The 14,782-nt window shown below is 40.7% G+C and overlaps 1 protein-coding gene across 12 annotated transcripts in view; it reads left to right on the top strand.

Moving 5' to 3' along the window:
• Positions 1–14,782, top strand: part of ARHGEF7 (Rho guanine nucleotide exchange factor 7) — a 159,540-nt gene that overhangs the window by 61,851 nt on the left and 82,907 nt on the right. For all 12 annotated transcript variants that reach the window (XR_008319854.1, XM_053311162.1, XM_053311158.1 and 9 more), the window contains 3 exons: positions 519–613; positions 2,443–2,538; positions 4,022–4,144. Coding sequence is in view for 11 of the 12 variants with exons in the window: in XM_053311162.1 (XP_053167137.1) it covers positions 519–613; positions 2,443–2,538; positions 4,022–4,144 (314 nt within the window). In the remaining variant the exon portion in view is untranslated. The remainder of the gene's footprint in view (positions 1–518; positions 614–2,442; positions 2,539–4,021; positions 4,145–14,782) is intronic.

The following is a 14,782-nucleotide window of genomic DNA, read 5'->3' as shown; positions in this document are numbered from 1 at the left end:
ATCATTTAGAACCTGCACCATGGATGCCAGAAGTGGCACATGCAGCGGGAGTGTGTGGTCTGGATGCGTCCTTGTTGGTTGGGTTATGATGTGGAGTCAGGTCCACACACCTGTTTGCCTCTCCCATGTAGGGCTGCTATTTATAGATTATGTCTAAACCACAGAAAGACAGGGCGGGCGGGCTGCAGAGCATGGTGCGCTCTCATAACTTTGATTTGACTTCTGTCATATCTGTCGAAGGTGAGCTACCATTGCTTCAAATACTCACGATGTTACAGGCAAGGTCCTGTTTGTTGCCATTTTGAACTATTTTCTCTGCTTCATTTTTTCATTTATTTTGCAATTTCTTAAATTTACTTCAATGCAAAATGGTTAGCATTTTGGTCCTCCCTGTTCTCCCTTCGCAGTATTTAGGCCCTATGAGAAGTAAGACAAAAATTAAAAAAAATGGGTGTTTGTGTCCACTTTTTCCTCTGTAGTGCTATGATGACCACAAGTTTTGATGTACTGTATTATAGGTGCTACAAAACATTCTAGAAACAGAAAATGAATATGCTAAGGAGCTACAGACCATGCTTTCTAACTACTTGCGACCCTTACAAGCTAGTGAAAAGTAAGTATATTTTGCCATTAACAATTCCTTCTGCATGAAGCACATCGGTGGCCCTTTAAAGACCATGAGTTAAATACCTTTCTCTTTCTTTCTTTCTTTCTTTCTTTCTTTCTTTCTTTCTTTCTTTCTTTCTTTCTTTCTTATCAATCAATCATTATACCACCTTTCATTAAAAGAATCTCAAGGTGGTTTACAAAACATTAAAACAATATAAGACCATAAAACAGATACACATTAAAAATATTAAATTGGAATATCAATATAAAAATACAAATGTAATTGAAAATCTTTTTAAAAACATACACAACATGACCATAAAATACAGAGCAGCAGCAACAACACATTCATTAAAGAGCCTGGGAAAAAAGCCAAGATTTCACAGCGGGCAGCTCTGGATAAAATCCTAGCTGCTGCATTTTGCACTAGCTGCAGTTTCCGAATATTTTTCAAGGGCAGCCCTACGTAGAACACGTTACAGAAATCCAGCTGTGATGTGACTAAGGCGTGGGTAATTGGCCAGATCTGCCTTCTTTGCCATGTGTTGGCTCAGTCATGGACAGTGTCTGACAATGCAATGTGGAGATGTACACAGTAAATGTTACTTCTGCCACCTGACGCTGATTCTTCACTTTGGCAATTCTAAGATGTTGATGTGCTTAAACATTTCTGTGACATCAAAGCCAAAGTCTTCTAGGAAATTTCAGGGCAAAGAGCTTCTTTTAAAAATAGCTTTTTAGAACTGTTCTATAACCAGTGTAGAACTTGTCATTAAGATGGGCAGGTAATAGACCAGGTGCCATTCTGGGTTGTCTGCTGCTGCCTCATCCTTTCTATGCTGTGCCTGATGTGGTGGAACAGTCCAGCTGTCACAGCCTCCACCGTTGGTTAGCTTGGGTAGCTGGACTGGTTATTGTCGCTCTGATTGGCTTCCTGTATAAACTAAAATAATGCACCAGAACATACCACCCAATCCCCTCATCTATGTGATGCAAAGGATTTTGAGGCATTGTCTAGTGCTCAGTTCACGTGTGGTGAACTGGTCTTGTCTTAGGGACAGGGCCACTGGGCTTCAGTGCATACATAGCCTCCATACAAGCAAGATTACCTGTGCATGTGCCACAAACACATTGCTTACGGAAGTTTCATCAGTGACGTGAAGTAAAGGTGAAATCCTGCTGTATTATTAGTGTTGGACTATATCCAGGGAGACCCGAGTTCAAATCCCTTTTTAGCTATGAAATTCACTGGGTGACTCCAGGCCAATCACTTATTTCTCAGCCTCACAGGGTTGCTTTGAGGATAAACATAGCAATGTACCTCACTCTGAGCTCCTTGTAGGAAGAGTTACGTATATAAGTAAGTAGGCTTTATGAACTATAGAACAGTGAAAGTGTACGTGCATTTTAGGATTTGAAGAATGTAAGTAGCAGAACTTCATGGAATGAAACTCAGCATTTACCCAGTATATGTATTGCAACTCTGATGCTAATAAATTTAGGGTTGGTGAGAGATGTAGGCATCAGAGGATGCTTCTTGGCTGGGGCATTACGTGGTCTAGGATCAACTCGGCATGTGAAGCCAAAGTGAGGAAGCAGCCTACCTGCCTCCTGAATCTACTGAGATAATGCTCCAGAATATATATTCTTAGATGCATTCTGATTTGTGTTTCCTTTTCCTCCAGCTTCTTGAGGACAGAATGCTGACAAAACATGAGAAAGGAGATAACTCTTTGCCTGTCAAGCAGAAGCCAGTTTCAGGCTTTAACCAATATTATAATTTATGGAGAGTATTTTTGTATGAGTGTTTATTCTTAATTTTCTTTGCTCCAGGTTAAATTCTACAGATACTTCATATTTAATGGGGAACTTAGAGGAAATCCGTTCTTTTCAACAAATGCTTGTACAGGCTTTAGAAGAATGCACCAAGTAAGTACCACACAAATGAGCAAATTAGTACATTTAACTGTCTAAAATGATACCTTGATTGTTCTGAAGCAATATATATTTCTCTCACATGTTGATTTGAACCTATTAGGCAGCTTACAGACTAAGTCCCATTCAGTGTTCACTCTAACAGGGATTCCCAGATGTTGTTGACTACAACTCCCAGAATCCCCGGGTGCAATGGCTTTTGCTTGAGGATTCTGCGAGTTGTAGTCAACAACATCTGGGAATCTCTGTTAGAGGGAATAGTGGTCCCATTGAAATTAATAGGACTAAGGTTAGCCATAACTAACTTGTCTCATTGATTACAATGATTACTATTCTGGATGTGGCCTGTCATTATTACAGGTTAACTGTAATGGCAAAAGTATGACCATGTAGTTGGAATATCAACTGCAGAAAATGTGAAAATACTGCTCTAGCTTAATGCAGAGACGAACAATAAAGCAAGTGGTGTTAAGATGTGTACGTTACAGTAGGGAATTTTATTTTTGAAGCAATCAGTTAAATGTAACAGGACAATGGCCTTAAACTAGGTTTACATGAGCAGGCCATGGTGTTGTTTGTTTCCTTCTCCCAGTTCGTTGTTATCAAACGTGAATTCCCACCCCCACCTTTTTTAAAAAAAACCCTATACTTGTGCATGGCATTTGAGCAAAGTTATTGCAGACCTGGTAGCAGTATGAACCTAGCTTTTAGAATTCAGGGTAGAAATTCCAGCATGAGGAGAAAGTAGCTGGGGATAGAGAAGTGATCCTGTAAACTTGGTTAGGGCTAGTTGTTATTATTTATTAATTTATTATTTTTACATTTATATTTCGCTCTTCCTCTAAGGAGCCCAGAGCGGTGTACTACATCAAATGTACTTAATCAGTAATACAGGAATGAGAAAAGTGGAAAGGAATGAATTGTCCACTCTTCCTGTCGGCAGTCCCTTGTATATCGATTAAAGCTTATCATTAGCAAGTGTTAACAAGCATTAGAAAATAATGGGAATGTGTTAGTAAATATCGAAGGATTCCTCAATTTTACTTTTATTACTTACATTTACTGTTGTAGCTCCTGAACCTCTATGTGCTGAAGCTCATTGATTTCACCTGACATAAAAGCTCGGTGAAGTATTAAGTCCTACCATTCTGACTGTCATCCTGATTTTCTTTTTATTTTATTAGCAATGGGCCATCAGCTCAAACGTAATGACATGCCAACACATGAATGATCAAACATATCCACAGACTATAAAACAAGATTCTGTACCTTTTGCTTCCCTGGTCCTCCATCTCCAAGATGGAACAAACTGATTGCTATTTTAAAAAAATTCCTTTCAACCTGCATCACTAACAACTTGCACCTGACTTTAGAAACAGCAAAGGCAAATATTGTCTCCATCTTGGTGATTATGGAATGCAATGTGCCTTAACAGTCTGAGAATATTTCAGAAATTACATTAATGTTGTTTTTTCAGGTTACCTGAAACACAGCAGAGGGTTGGTGGTTGCTTTCTAAATCTGATGCCACAAATGAAAAATTTATACCTTGCGTACTGTGCCAACCACCCATCGGCAGTAACTGTTCTCACAGAACACAGGTATGTGCATTTAAATACTAAATGACAGCTAAGAGGAAGAATGCAGTGTATCAAGCTTATAACTGAGCTGGTGTATTCCTGTCTGTGTTCGGGGGGAAATGGTGTTGCTATCGAATGTATAGTGGTTTGGCACTACATGAATGAGGAATGAAGCTGGACCTTTGGGCTCATGCACACCCTCCTCCCAATGTGCAGTGATTTTCCTTTGCTGTTTTGAGGCAAACCATAATTTGCCATTTTGTCCAGGAAAGGAGGAAGGAAGTTGTGCCCACAAGGGAGGAGGGAGTGCATGACTCTGAGACATGGATGTACAACTCCAAATCATGGTTTGCATTATGCTTGAACCAATTCTTAATAACGTAACAATTACGTGTTAGTTGGTTCTGGCATTTAAAAATCTGATTAGTCTGTTTAGCAGAAGGTTAAAGGTGAGTATCCCTGTGAATTGAGCAAAGAATCACCCTTTAAGGTAGTGAGAGAGGTGCTCTTACCCCCAGACCTTGGGGCGCTGGTCCGTGGCCTGCAATGTCCAGGGGGCTTCCAAATGTTCGGGGGGGGGCTTCTGCTGCCACCCTGCCGCACCGATCTTTGCCTTGTATCCTCCATGTGCATGGCTGGGGGATGAGCTGAGCAGGCCTCCCCCCACCCCCGCGGCGGGTGCAGTGGCTGTTGGGCCTGTCCGGCCAGCCCAGCAGTTCTTGAGATCTGTGAGACGCTCCAGTGCCGTGATGCCTGTGCAGTGGGCATCAAGCATTGCAAGCCCATGACATCAGGTCCAGGTGCCACAATTACCTTGGTGTGCCACTGGATGGTGACTCATATTTAGCAGGGGGAGAGCAACTGTCCTTTTCAAACCTCAGCACAACGTTTTTCCAGTGGCGGCTGCTGCTGCTGGTGTCTGCCTTGTCATCTTTTTAGACTGTGACCCCTTTGGGAAGAGGGAACCCTCTTATTTCTTTTTCAATGTAAACTACATCGAGAACGATTTTTGTTGAAAAGTGGTATATACAGTAAATATCCATATTTACCTTTGTGTTGGTTAAATCTGCAGTAGACATCACACTAGACAATGGCTTGTGCTAACCAGTTAGAGCTGCTTGTCTCTTTCATCTTCTATTGTCTCAGAAATCTGCTCATTAGATGCATTAGCCTCCACATGTAAAGCAATGGGATAAATATAGATTTTCAGTTAAGATACCGTACCAAACCTGTTGGTGCTGCGCCGTCGTAGCAGAGCATAGGTTGCTAACCCCCAACTTGGTTGTAGTAAGAACACTCAGAGACAAGAGTAAAATCACAGGTAGCATGTATTGAGTTAAATGGCACTCACATGATATACAGTCCTCAGTTGGTCCAGATACACATATATACATTCAAAGTAGACACATAGATTACAGCAGCAGATTGGAGCCGGGTGGACCACTGTGGACAAGTGACACTTGCTTGGGCCTCTGTTATATACTAGCCCTAACAAATCATGTTTAGCCGGCTCACATGACCTTGTTACATTTCTGCTGACTAGGTTCACCTGTTGATAGTCTCACTGATTGCAGCAGTGACTTGCACCTTGCACTGCCTGACAGGAAATATCTCCTGACAAAACCATAGTTAGGACAAAATATGGTTTGCAACACCCTCCCTCCCCGCCTCCCCTCCCCACCCCGACCAAAGCCTTCAACTGGGTTTGGACATAATGCAAAAGCATGTTTTGTGCCAACCATAATTAAGAACCCACATCATTAGGTATGTGCACGAAACGGATTTTGTGATCTGTTCTGAGATCAAAATGAAATGCAAAACGGCCAAAATATTCTGTCAAAACAAGTCAAGTTGGCTGTTTCGACAGAAAACGTTTTGAGTGTTTCAGCCATAGGGAATAATGGGGAAGCTTGGAATGCCTCTTTGGTGTCCCTAGGGTAACTCCTAGGGACACCAATGTGTGTGGGGTTGGTAGGGCATGTAGGGTGCTACCTACCACACAGCCCACAAAACCCCCCGGCAAGCTGGCTATTTTAAACATCCCCCCCCACATAACAGTTCCCCACAACCCCCATAAGATCCTCCTCCTCCTTTAGATATTTATGTACTGCTTTTCAGCAAAAGTTTCCAAAGCAGTTTACATAAAGAAATAAGAATAAATAAATGAAGCCCTGTCCCAAAAGGGCTCACAATAAAAAAGAAAGATAAGATAGACACCAGCAACAGCCTTTGGAGGAATGCTGTCCCGGGGTTGGATAGGTCAGTTGCTCTGCCCTTTGCTCAATAAAAGATAATGGCCACTTTAAAAGAAGTGCCTATGGGGGTTTGGGGGAAAGGTTAAAAAAATCACCTGCTTGCCCATTTCTTTTATGGGTTGGGTAGTAGGTAGCAAACATCATGCCCTAACACCCAATCCACTTTGGTGTCCCAGGAGTTACCCATGGGGAACAATGGGGTGTTTTGAGTTTCCTCATTGTTCCCTATGGCCGGAATAAGCTGCAGTCACAGAGTGCACACAAGTTTTGCAATGCAGTCTGCAACCCTGCTTTGAAAAACACTTCAGGAGCATACAGTAAAATGAGATCTGTCCCCTGCCCAACACAGAACACAAATTTCAAACAGTCTAAAAACGGCCAAAAAAGAATGACTAAACCAGAATCCACTGGCGCCACACTACCTGCGCTGCGGTAACATCATTGGCACAAGTTGCTCTCTCACACACAATTATGACTCCTTACTTCCTAGCATTGCAACAGCTGCCACAGCAGCAGCACCCTTAGCAGCAAGCATAGCCATATGCTCAACTATTTATTTATTTAAAATATTTATACCCCGTCCCTCTAGCACACTACTGCTCGGGTCAGCTCACAACATTAATAAAATAGTTACAATGTAAAATAAAAGATTAATAAAGTTAAACAAGTTAGAAGACCAGGCTAAAAACACATGTAAAATTACAATATTTTTTAAAAAAAATTTCACATCCAAAGTTAATAAAAAATTAAAAACTGAACAGTGTAAAAACTAAAGAACCTACCAGATACATAGCAGATAAAACATTTTAAAGCCTCTTTAAAAATGTGTTTTTAATTTTTTTTAAAGAAACACTGCACAATTTCAGTCACATTTTGACTGAGTATACCTTGCAATGCAGATTGCAGAGTAGATGCACAAGTTAGTCTCAAGGCCAGACATGGAGCTCATCACAGCAATCGCCAAGAAATATTGTTTCTCTCTCCCCCCCCGTCTCACACACACACACACACACACACACACACACACACACACACACACCCTACCTGCCACTGTCCATTTCTCGCCACAACATTATATCACAAATAAACCAAACCACAACTTATGGAAGGTTCAAGGCAGGCACCCAAGTCCTGCCTTTGTCAATCTGAGATCCAGCAAAACCAGATAGTTATAGCAGCAATGTTTTGTTTTGTTTTTTTCCAATTTTTATTCTGCCTTTCATAAGACATTCCAGGGCGGTTTACAAAAGTTAAAATACAAGAAAACTCTATAAAAATAACATTTAAAACATTGAAATGAGTTAAACAATAAAAACCATTTTTAAAAAGCCCCCCCGCCCCCAACAAAACAAAACCCAGAAGCAGGAAAGCTGAGAGACCTGGCAGCCCCTAGAGGATAAAAGCCTGAACAAATAAAAAGGTCTTTATGTTTCTTAAAAGTAGCCACGGATATCAGAGCAGACATTCACTGGGAGCAACAACAGAGAAAGCCATGTCCCATGTGCATGATGACAGTTTAGCTTCTCTCAACATCAATTTTATACTCAGTGCTGAGAAAACCACAAAATCAAACCTACCTTCCTCCCCTCCTGATGTATCCTCTTCAAGAGAGGCATAAGGGCTCTCTCTGCCTCCCATTCCCTTTGAATAAATGTTGAAATCTCCTCCTCCTTCTCCCCAGCCAATGGGGGCACATGTGCCCATGACAATACTTGATTAGTATGACGACAAGCCAATCAAGAAGCAAGAAAATTGCAAGCCAATTGGAATCCAGTGACAGAAAATTAATCAGCAAGTGGGAAAATGGCACTTGGAATTTTGAAACGTTCTGATCGAAACAGGGTTGTTCTGCTCCGAGCTCAAAACAGGCCCTTTATTTAAAGGGTGTTCTGTTTCAAGCTCGAAACACTCAAAATGGCCCGTTTTTGAGTCAAAACGTTTTGATATTGAAATGTTCTGCTCATCGCTAGCATCTTCTTAGTTTATTACAGTCTTGGCGTTATCTGAGGGCACCATGAGGGAAACACCTTAACAGAATGACTTATTTCTGGAATGCAGCCAGCTTTAAAGCAGGCTAGGGAAATGACTATGTTTCTGGTTTGTGGGTTTACAGGAGTACACAACAATGGCTGAGCGAGTCTTGTACCACAACAGGCAAACTGTCATTTAGACCCGCTTGTCTGCTATAAGTTCACTCCCATCTTCATGGTGCAACTGCCTCTTAAAGCAGAGAATCTCCGTGTTGCAGCACCCTCTTGAGGCAGAACAGTGGTTCTGGTGGTGGTTTATCATTGGTCTGTGAATTTAGACATAATGTAAACCACAGTTAGGACATACTGTGTTTGCCAACCAGCTTCAGACTGTTAATTTCAGATCCTGGCTTGTTGGCCCCAAACAAATAATGGGTTATGGGTAGGCCTAATGTGAAACTTTATTTACCTAAACAAACCAGTCTGAATCCAGTAATGATTTGGAATTCTGGTTTGTTGGTTAAAACCATATTTTGTCAACTCATTGCAGGGTTAATTTCATTAACTATGGTTTGGTATGATTAAACCGAGCCTGTGAGACTGAACTTAGCTTTCTTAGTGTTGACCTTGACATTTTCAGACTCCTTATATTTTTATTTATTTATTCAATCTCTATACCGCCCTTCCAAAAATGGCTCAGGGCAGTTTACACAGAGAAATAATAAATAAATAAATAAATAAGATGGATCCCTGTCCTCAAAGGGCTCACAATCTAAAAAGAAACATAAGATAGTCACCAGCAACAGTCACTGGAAGTACTGTGCTCGGGGTGGATAGGGCCAGTTACTCTCCCCCTGCTAAATAAAGACAATCACCACATTAAAAGGTGTCTCTTTGTCAAGTTATCAGGGGTAACTTTTTAATATGTGTTCTTTTTCCTTAGGAGAGCTGGTCTTGTAGCAGCAAGCATGACTTGTCCCCTTAGCTAAGCAGGGTCCACCCTGTTTGCATATGAAAGGGAGACTAGAAGTGTGAGCACTCAGGGGATGGAGCCACTCTGGGAAGAGCAGAAGATTCCAAGTTCCCTCCCTGGCTTTTCCCAGATAGGGTTGAGAGAGATTCCTGCCTGCAACCTTGGAGGAGACCAATGGTCTGACTCAGTATATGGCAGCTTCCTATGTTGCCAAAAAAGCTTACCAACCTTCAAAAACATTATAAAATGTTTGTTTAAAATATTTATACCCCGCCCCTCCAGTGCAATACTGCTCGGGGTGGCTTACAACAATAACATAGACACAGATACAAGTTATAATTTTTTTTTTTTAAGATTAAAAATAATTATTAGGTTCAAATTAAAACTGAAAATTAAAAAAAGCCAAAGAACCTACCAAATATAACAAAATTATGATATTAAAAAGCCTTCTAAAAAAGGTGTGTTTTAAGATGTTTGTTTGTTTTTAATCTTATTTTATTTTATTTTATTATTTTTTATACCGCCCTTCGAAAAGGTTCAGGGCGGTTTACATTAAAACACCATTAAAATCAATTAACAATTAAAACAGAAATTATAAAACTGCATAAAATAATTAACAATTAAAGTATCATAAAACACCAATTAAATAGCCAAAACAATTTAAAAACAAGTTTTAAAAAGCTGAGAAAGCTTGGTTGAAGAGATGTGTTTTCAGAAGTTTCTTAAAAATTGCCAGAGGTGGGGAGGCTTGTATCTTCATAGGGAGTGCATTCCACAATCTTGGGGCAGCAGCTGAGAAGGCCCGTCTCTGTCTAGCCACCAAACAACCTCCTCAAGTGATCTCAGTGGGCGGTGGGGCCCATCACGAAGAAGACGTTCTCTTAAATACCCAGGGCCTAAGCCGTTTAGGACTTTATAAGTTATAACTAGCACTTGTATTTTGCCTGGTTTTTAAAAAACACTGAGGGAGTGAGCATGGCGAAGGTCTTCAGGAAAAGCGTTCCAAAGCCAAGGGGCCACAACCAAAAAGGTCCTGTCTCTAGTCCCCGCCAACCGGATCTCTGTTAGTGGTGGGGTCATGAGCAGGGCCTGCGATGATGATCAGAGGGCCCTGGAAGATTCATGTTGTTTTTCATGCTGGTCTCATTTATTAATGCTTTTATAATTGCTTTAAGTATTTGCAGCTCCTTTTTTTAACTGGGTTTTTTGGTTGCTTGTGTTTAATGATGCAAGTCACTTGATACCTGATAAAACAAATTTGGCTAGGATGCAAAGAGATTGTAGGAGTAGCCCAGGACGTACATTGGGATTTTGACCATCGTGCCATATTACAAAGTGTCTTTTGAGGTTCCTCTCTGTATTGGAGTGGATTTGTCATGTGGCAGGAGGGGTTCAAGAAGCCTAAACCTGAAGTCCATTTGGGCACATGCAGCTAGTTGTGTTGGTTCTGTGGATCTTGTCTAGGAATTGAAACTCATGCAAATGATACAATAAAATAAATGTGGTAACATGCTATGAATATGAGTGAATATTTTCATATTGTATTTTGTGAGAGTACACCACAATGTACTATCTTATTATCCAGAAGAGGAGCAGGCTTTTACATTTGTGATGTTAGCTAGCAGATAAACTGAAATTCAAGCGAATATAGCGCTAGAACAGTGCTTCGGCTTCTTAAGTCTAAGGAGCTGTGGTCAATCTAGAGATGATTCCTTCTAAACATTCCTGGTTATTACTGGTTCTGGCATGAGCAACTTTATCATAATTCTTGTGTTACTATATGTCAGGCTTGCTCAACTTAGGCCCCCCAGCTGTTTTTGGACTACAACTCCCATAATTCTCAGCCACAGTAGCCAATAGCCAGGAATTATGGGAATTGTAGGCCAACATCTGCAGGAGGGCCGAAGTTGAGCAGGCCTGCTATATGTGTTCCTTTTAAAGAGTGTGCTGGACAAGAGAAGAAATTCTCCCAATTTACCTTTCTCCCTGAATTTTTAAGACTCTGATGCTTGTTGATCGATTAAGTGCCGTGAAGTCGGTGTCGACTCTTAGCGACCACATAGATAGATTATCTCCAGGAAGATCTGACTTCTTTGGCCTTTAAGGTCTCTCAGTGGTGCATTCATTTCTGTTGTAATCGAGTCCATCCACCTTGCTGCTGGCTGTCCTCTTCTTCTCTTTCTTTCAACTTTCCCCAGCATTATGGACTTCTCAAGGGAGCAGAGTTTTCGCATAATGTGTCCGAAGTATGATAGTTTGAGTCTGGTCATTTGTGCCTTGAGTGAAAATTCTGGATTGATTTGTTCTATGATCCATTTGTTTGTTTTCCTGGCTGTCCAAGGTATCCTCAGAAGTCTTCTCCAGCACCAAGTTCAAAAGTGTCAATATTTTTCCATCTTGCTTCTTCAAAGTCCAGTTTTCGCATCCATAGACCCGAGTTCAAATCCCCATTCAGCCATGAAACTAACTGGGTGATTCTGGGCCAGTCACTTCTCTCTCAGCCTAACCTATTTCACAGGGTTGTTGTGAGGAGAAACTTATGTATGTAGTACACTGCTCTGGGCTCCTTGGAGGAAGAGCAGGATATAAAATGTAATAATAGTAATCCAGTGTACATCAGCAATAATATCTTTTGTTCCTCAGCCTTTTATGAAACCAGCTTGAACATCTGTCATTCCCCTTTCCACGTAGGGTTCAAAATAGCCTGCACTTCCTAATAGTTTTACCTTGACTGTTCAAAAGACATGTGGTGGTTAAGTGGCTTAGGATTTCTGGTTAGGAATATTCCTAAGGTTCACAGATTCAGGTTTCACTTGGGAGTGTTTTCAACACCTTTGTCAAATTAGCCTGCTTATGTTTGGATGAATCGGTGCTTTGGGTATAATAGATGGTTGAAACTAACCCTACCACTGTTGTGCTATCTTTGCAGCAATAACATTTCAAGGCAAACTGAATTTTGAATTCTGCTTCCTTACTATTGGTCAGCTGAACATTACTGGCTTTTGTAGACTCTTTCAATGTTTAAAATGATTATCAATTGTAGACTGGTTGAGCCATTAAATTATTCAGCTGTATAGCTGCAATATCTTTTGGGCTTGGAACAAATAAAACAATCACTGGAGAAATCACCACACTAAATTTCTCTTGTTTTAAATTCTTGTAGGCTTGTTGCAGCACTAAAGAAATCTTGGTTGGTTGATGGTGTGACACTGGCACAACTTTGCATATGAATAAAGTAAAAATTTCTTAAAGCTTTTTGTTTAGAGTATACATATGTGTCCAGTGGGCACCATCTTGGAAGAGGTATTCCTTCCTGTGTGGGAAAGAGGAGAATGCCTTTTCCAATACAAAGCTGTAGAGCTAGGAGTTGTAGTTCAAAAACAGCTGCGGGGCCTAAGTTGAGCAGGCCTGATCTAGATCCATTTCAAACTGACTTTTGGGCATACAATGGGGCTGAGACCGCCTTGGTCGGCCTGATGTATGATCTCCAGTTGTGTACTGACAGAGGGAATGTGACTCTGCTGATACTTTTGGATTTCTTGGCAGCTTTCAATACCATTGGCCATGGTATCATTCTGGAGCACGTGAGGTAGGTGGCATTAGGTGGCACTGTTCTACAGTGGTTCTGCTCCTACCTCTCAGGTAGATTCCAGATGGTGTTGCTTGGAGACTGTTGCTCTGCAAAATGAGAGTTATGTATGGAGTTCCACAAGGCTCCATACTGTCTCCAATGCTCTTTAACATGTACATGAAACTGCAGGGGGAAATCATCAGGAGACTTGGTGCAGGGTGTATCAATATTCTAATGACACCCAAATCTATTTCTCCCCATCAGGAAATGGCTTACCTTCCCTAAATGCCTGTCTGGAGGCAGTAATGGGCTGGATGAGGGATAACAAACTGAAGTTGAATAAAGATAAGACGGAGGTACTGATTGTGGGGGTTCAGGACCTGAGAGATGGTTTAGTTCTGTCTGTTCTGGATGGGGTTACATTCCTGAAAGATCAGGTACATAGCTTAGGAGTGCTCCTGGATCTAAAACTCGCTCTGATGTCTCAGGTTGAGGCAGTGGCCAGCAGTGCTTTTTATCAGCTTCTGATGTGATGCATCAGCTACGCCCAATTCTGGAAGTAAATGACCTTAAAACGATAATACATATGCTGGTAACCTCCAGGCTTAACTACTGTAATGCATTCTACATGGGGTTGCCTTTGTACACAGTTCGTAAACTACAACTGGTACAGAATGCAGCATCCAGGTTGGTCTCTGGGACCTTATAACACCAATTCTAAAAATTGCACTAGATGCCAATATGTTTCAGAGCGAAATACAAAGTGCTGGTCATTACCTATAAAGTCCTGAACATGAGGGTATTTAGGAGAGTGCCTTCTTTGGCATGAACCCTGCTGCCTATAAAGATCATCTGGGGAAGTCCTTTTAAAAAAAGAAATTGGATGCTTTTAAAAGAAATATTTAAATTTATCCTTCATGCTTCAAGCTAGCACTTGGATAGAAGCTAGTCTTACTTAAAGCCACTCCCCCTCCCCCCAGTTTGCATAATGATGGATACTCTAAATATATTGCATTTATAACATTATGCTTAATACCTTCAAATTTCAAAAAGTGAAGCTTAAACAATTACATTTATGGGAGATAACTGGAGCATGGAATGCAGATCATCATCTGAGTCAGAGAACCTTTTGTCCCTCCTCCACTTTGTTTCCCAAAGGCTGCTAACATAGAGGGTGATGTCATACTTGAAGCAACAGCCCAAGAATAAGGCTTTCTATCCAGAAATGCAGCACGAGAGCCTGTAAGAAGCTTAGAGTCATTAAATGAACCAAGGGTTTGCTGGAGGGTTTTCAGCATGCACTGTCTATGTGACATCTTCAGACCTTTCAGCAGCGAGCATTCATGTTCTGTCTATTATAGACAGGAACTGGAAATGTAAGTTGGAGCTTTAAATGGTTTTTAACTTCTTGTTTGTGCATTATATACTAACTTTTTCTACAGTTTAAGTGATTGCAGGTGCTTTGAGTTTTAGCCATTAGCCATCTTTGTTTTGAATGATGTGGTTTGAATTCATTCTAGAGACAAACTGTAAACTATATTTAATACCTTACTAATTCTGAACAAACCTTTCAGTCACAGATCTTTAGAACAGTAAATTTTAATCGAGATTTCATAAACGTATTTCATTCACTAAGTTAAATGTATGGTAGTATTGTAGTAGTCCTGTAATTTAGATTTGCTTTTTCTGCAAAGCTGGTCTCTTTTGAATAAAGAGAGTTAAAAGATTTTAGTGTTACTATACGAGAGACCTAGTTGTTGTTTAATTGCTTAATTATTATATTTCGCATCTCTCATTTGTTTCCTTCCTATGTACTATTTCAGTTAAATACAGAGAGGATTCACTGTGCAGTATTTACAGCACTTGGGTAAAACTGCACATTATAAAGAG

This window comes from Hemicordylus capensis, chromosome 3 (genome assembly GCF_027244095.1).
Source record: "Hemicordylus capensis ecotype Gifberg chromosome 3, rHemCap1.1.pri, whole genome shotgun sequence".
Classification (NCBI taxonomy): Eukaryota; Metazoa; Chordata; class Lepidosauria; order Squamata; family Cordylidae; genus Hemicordylus; species Hemicordylus capensis.
This window is presented reverse-complemented; position numbering and strand designations above follow the sequence as displayed.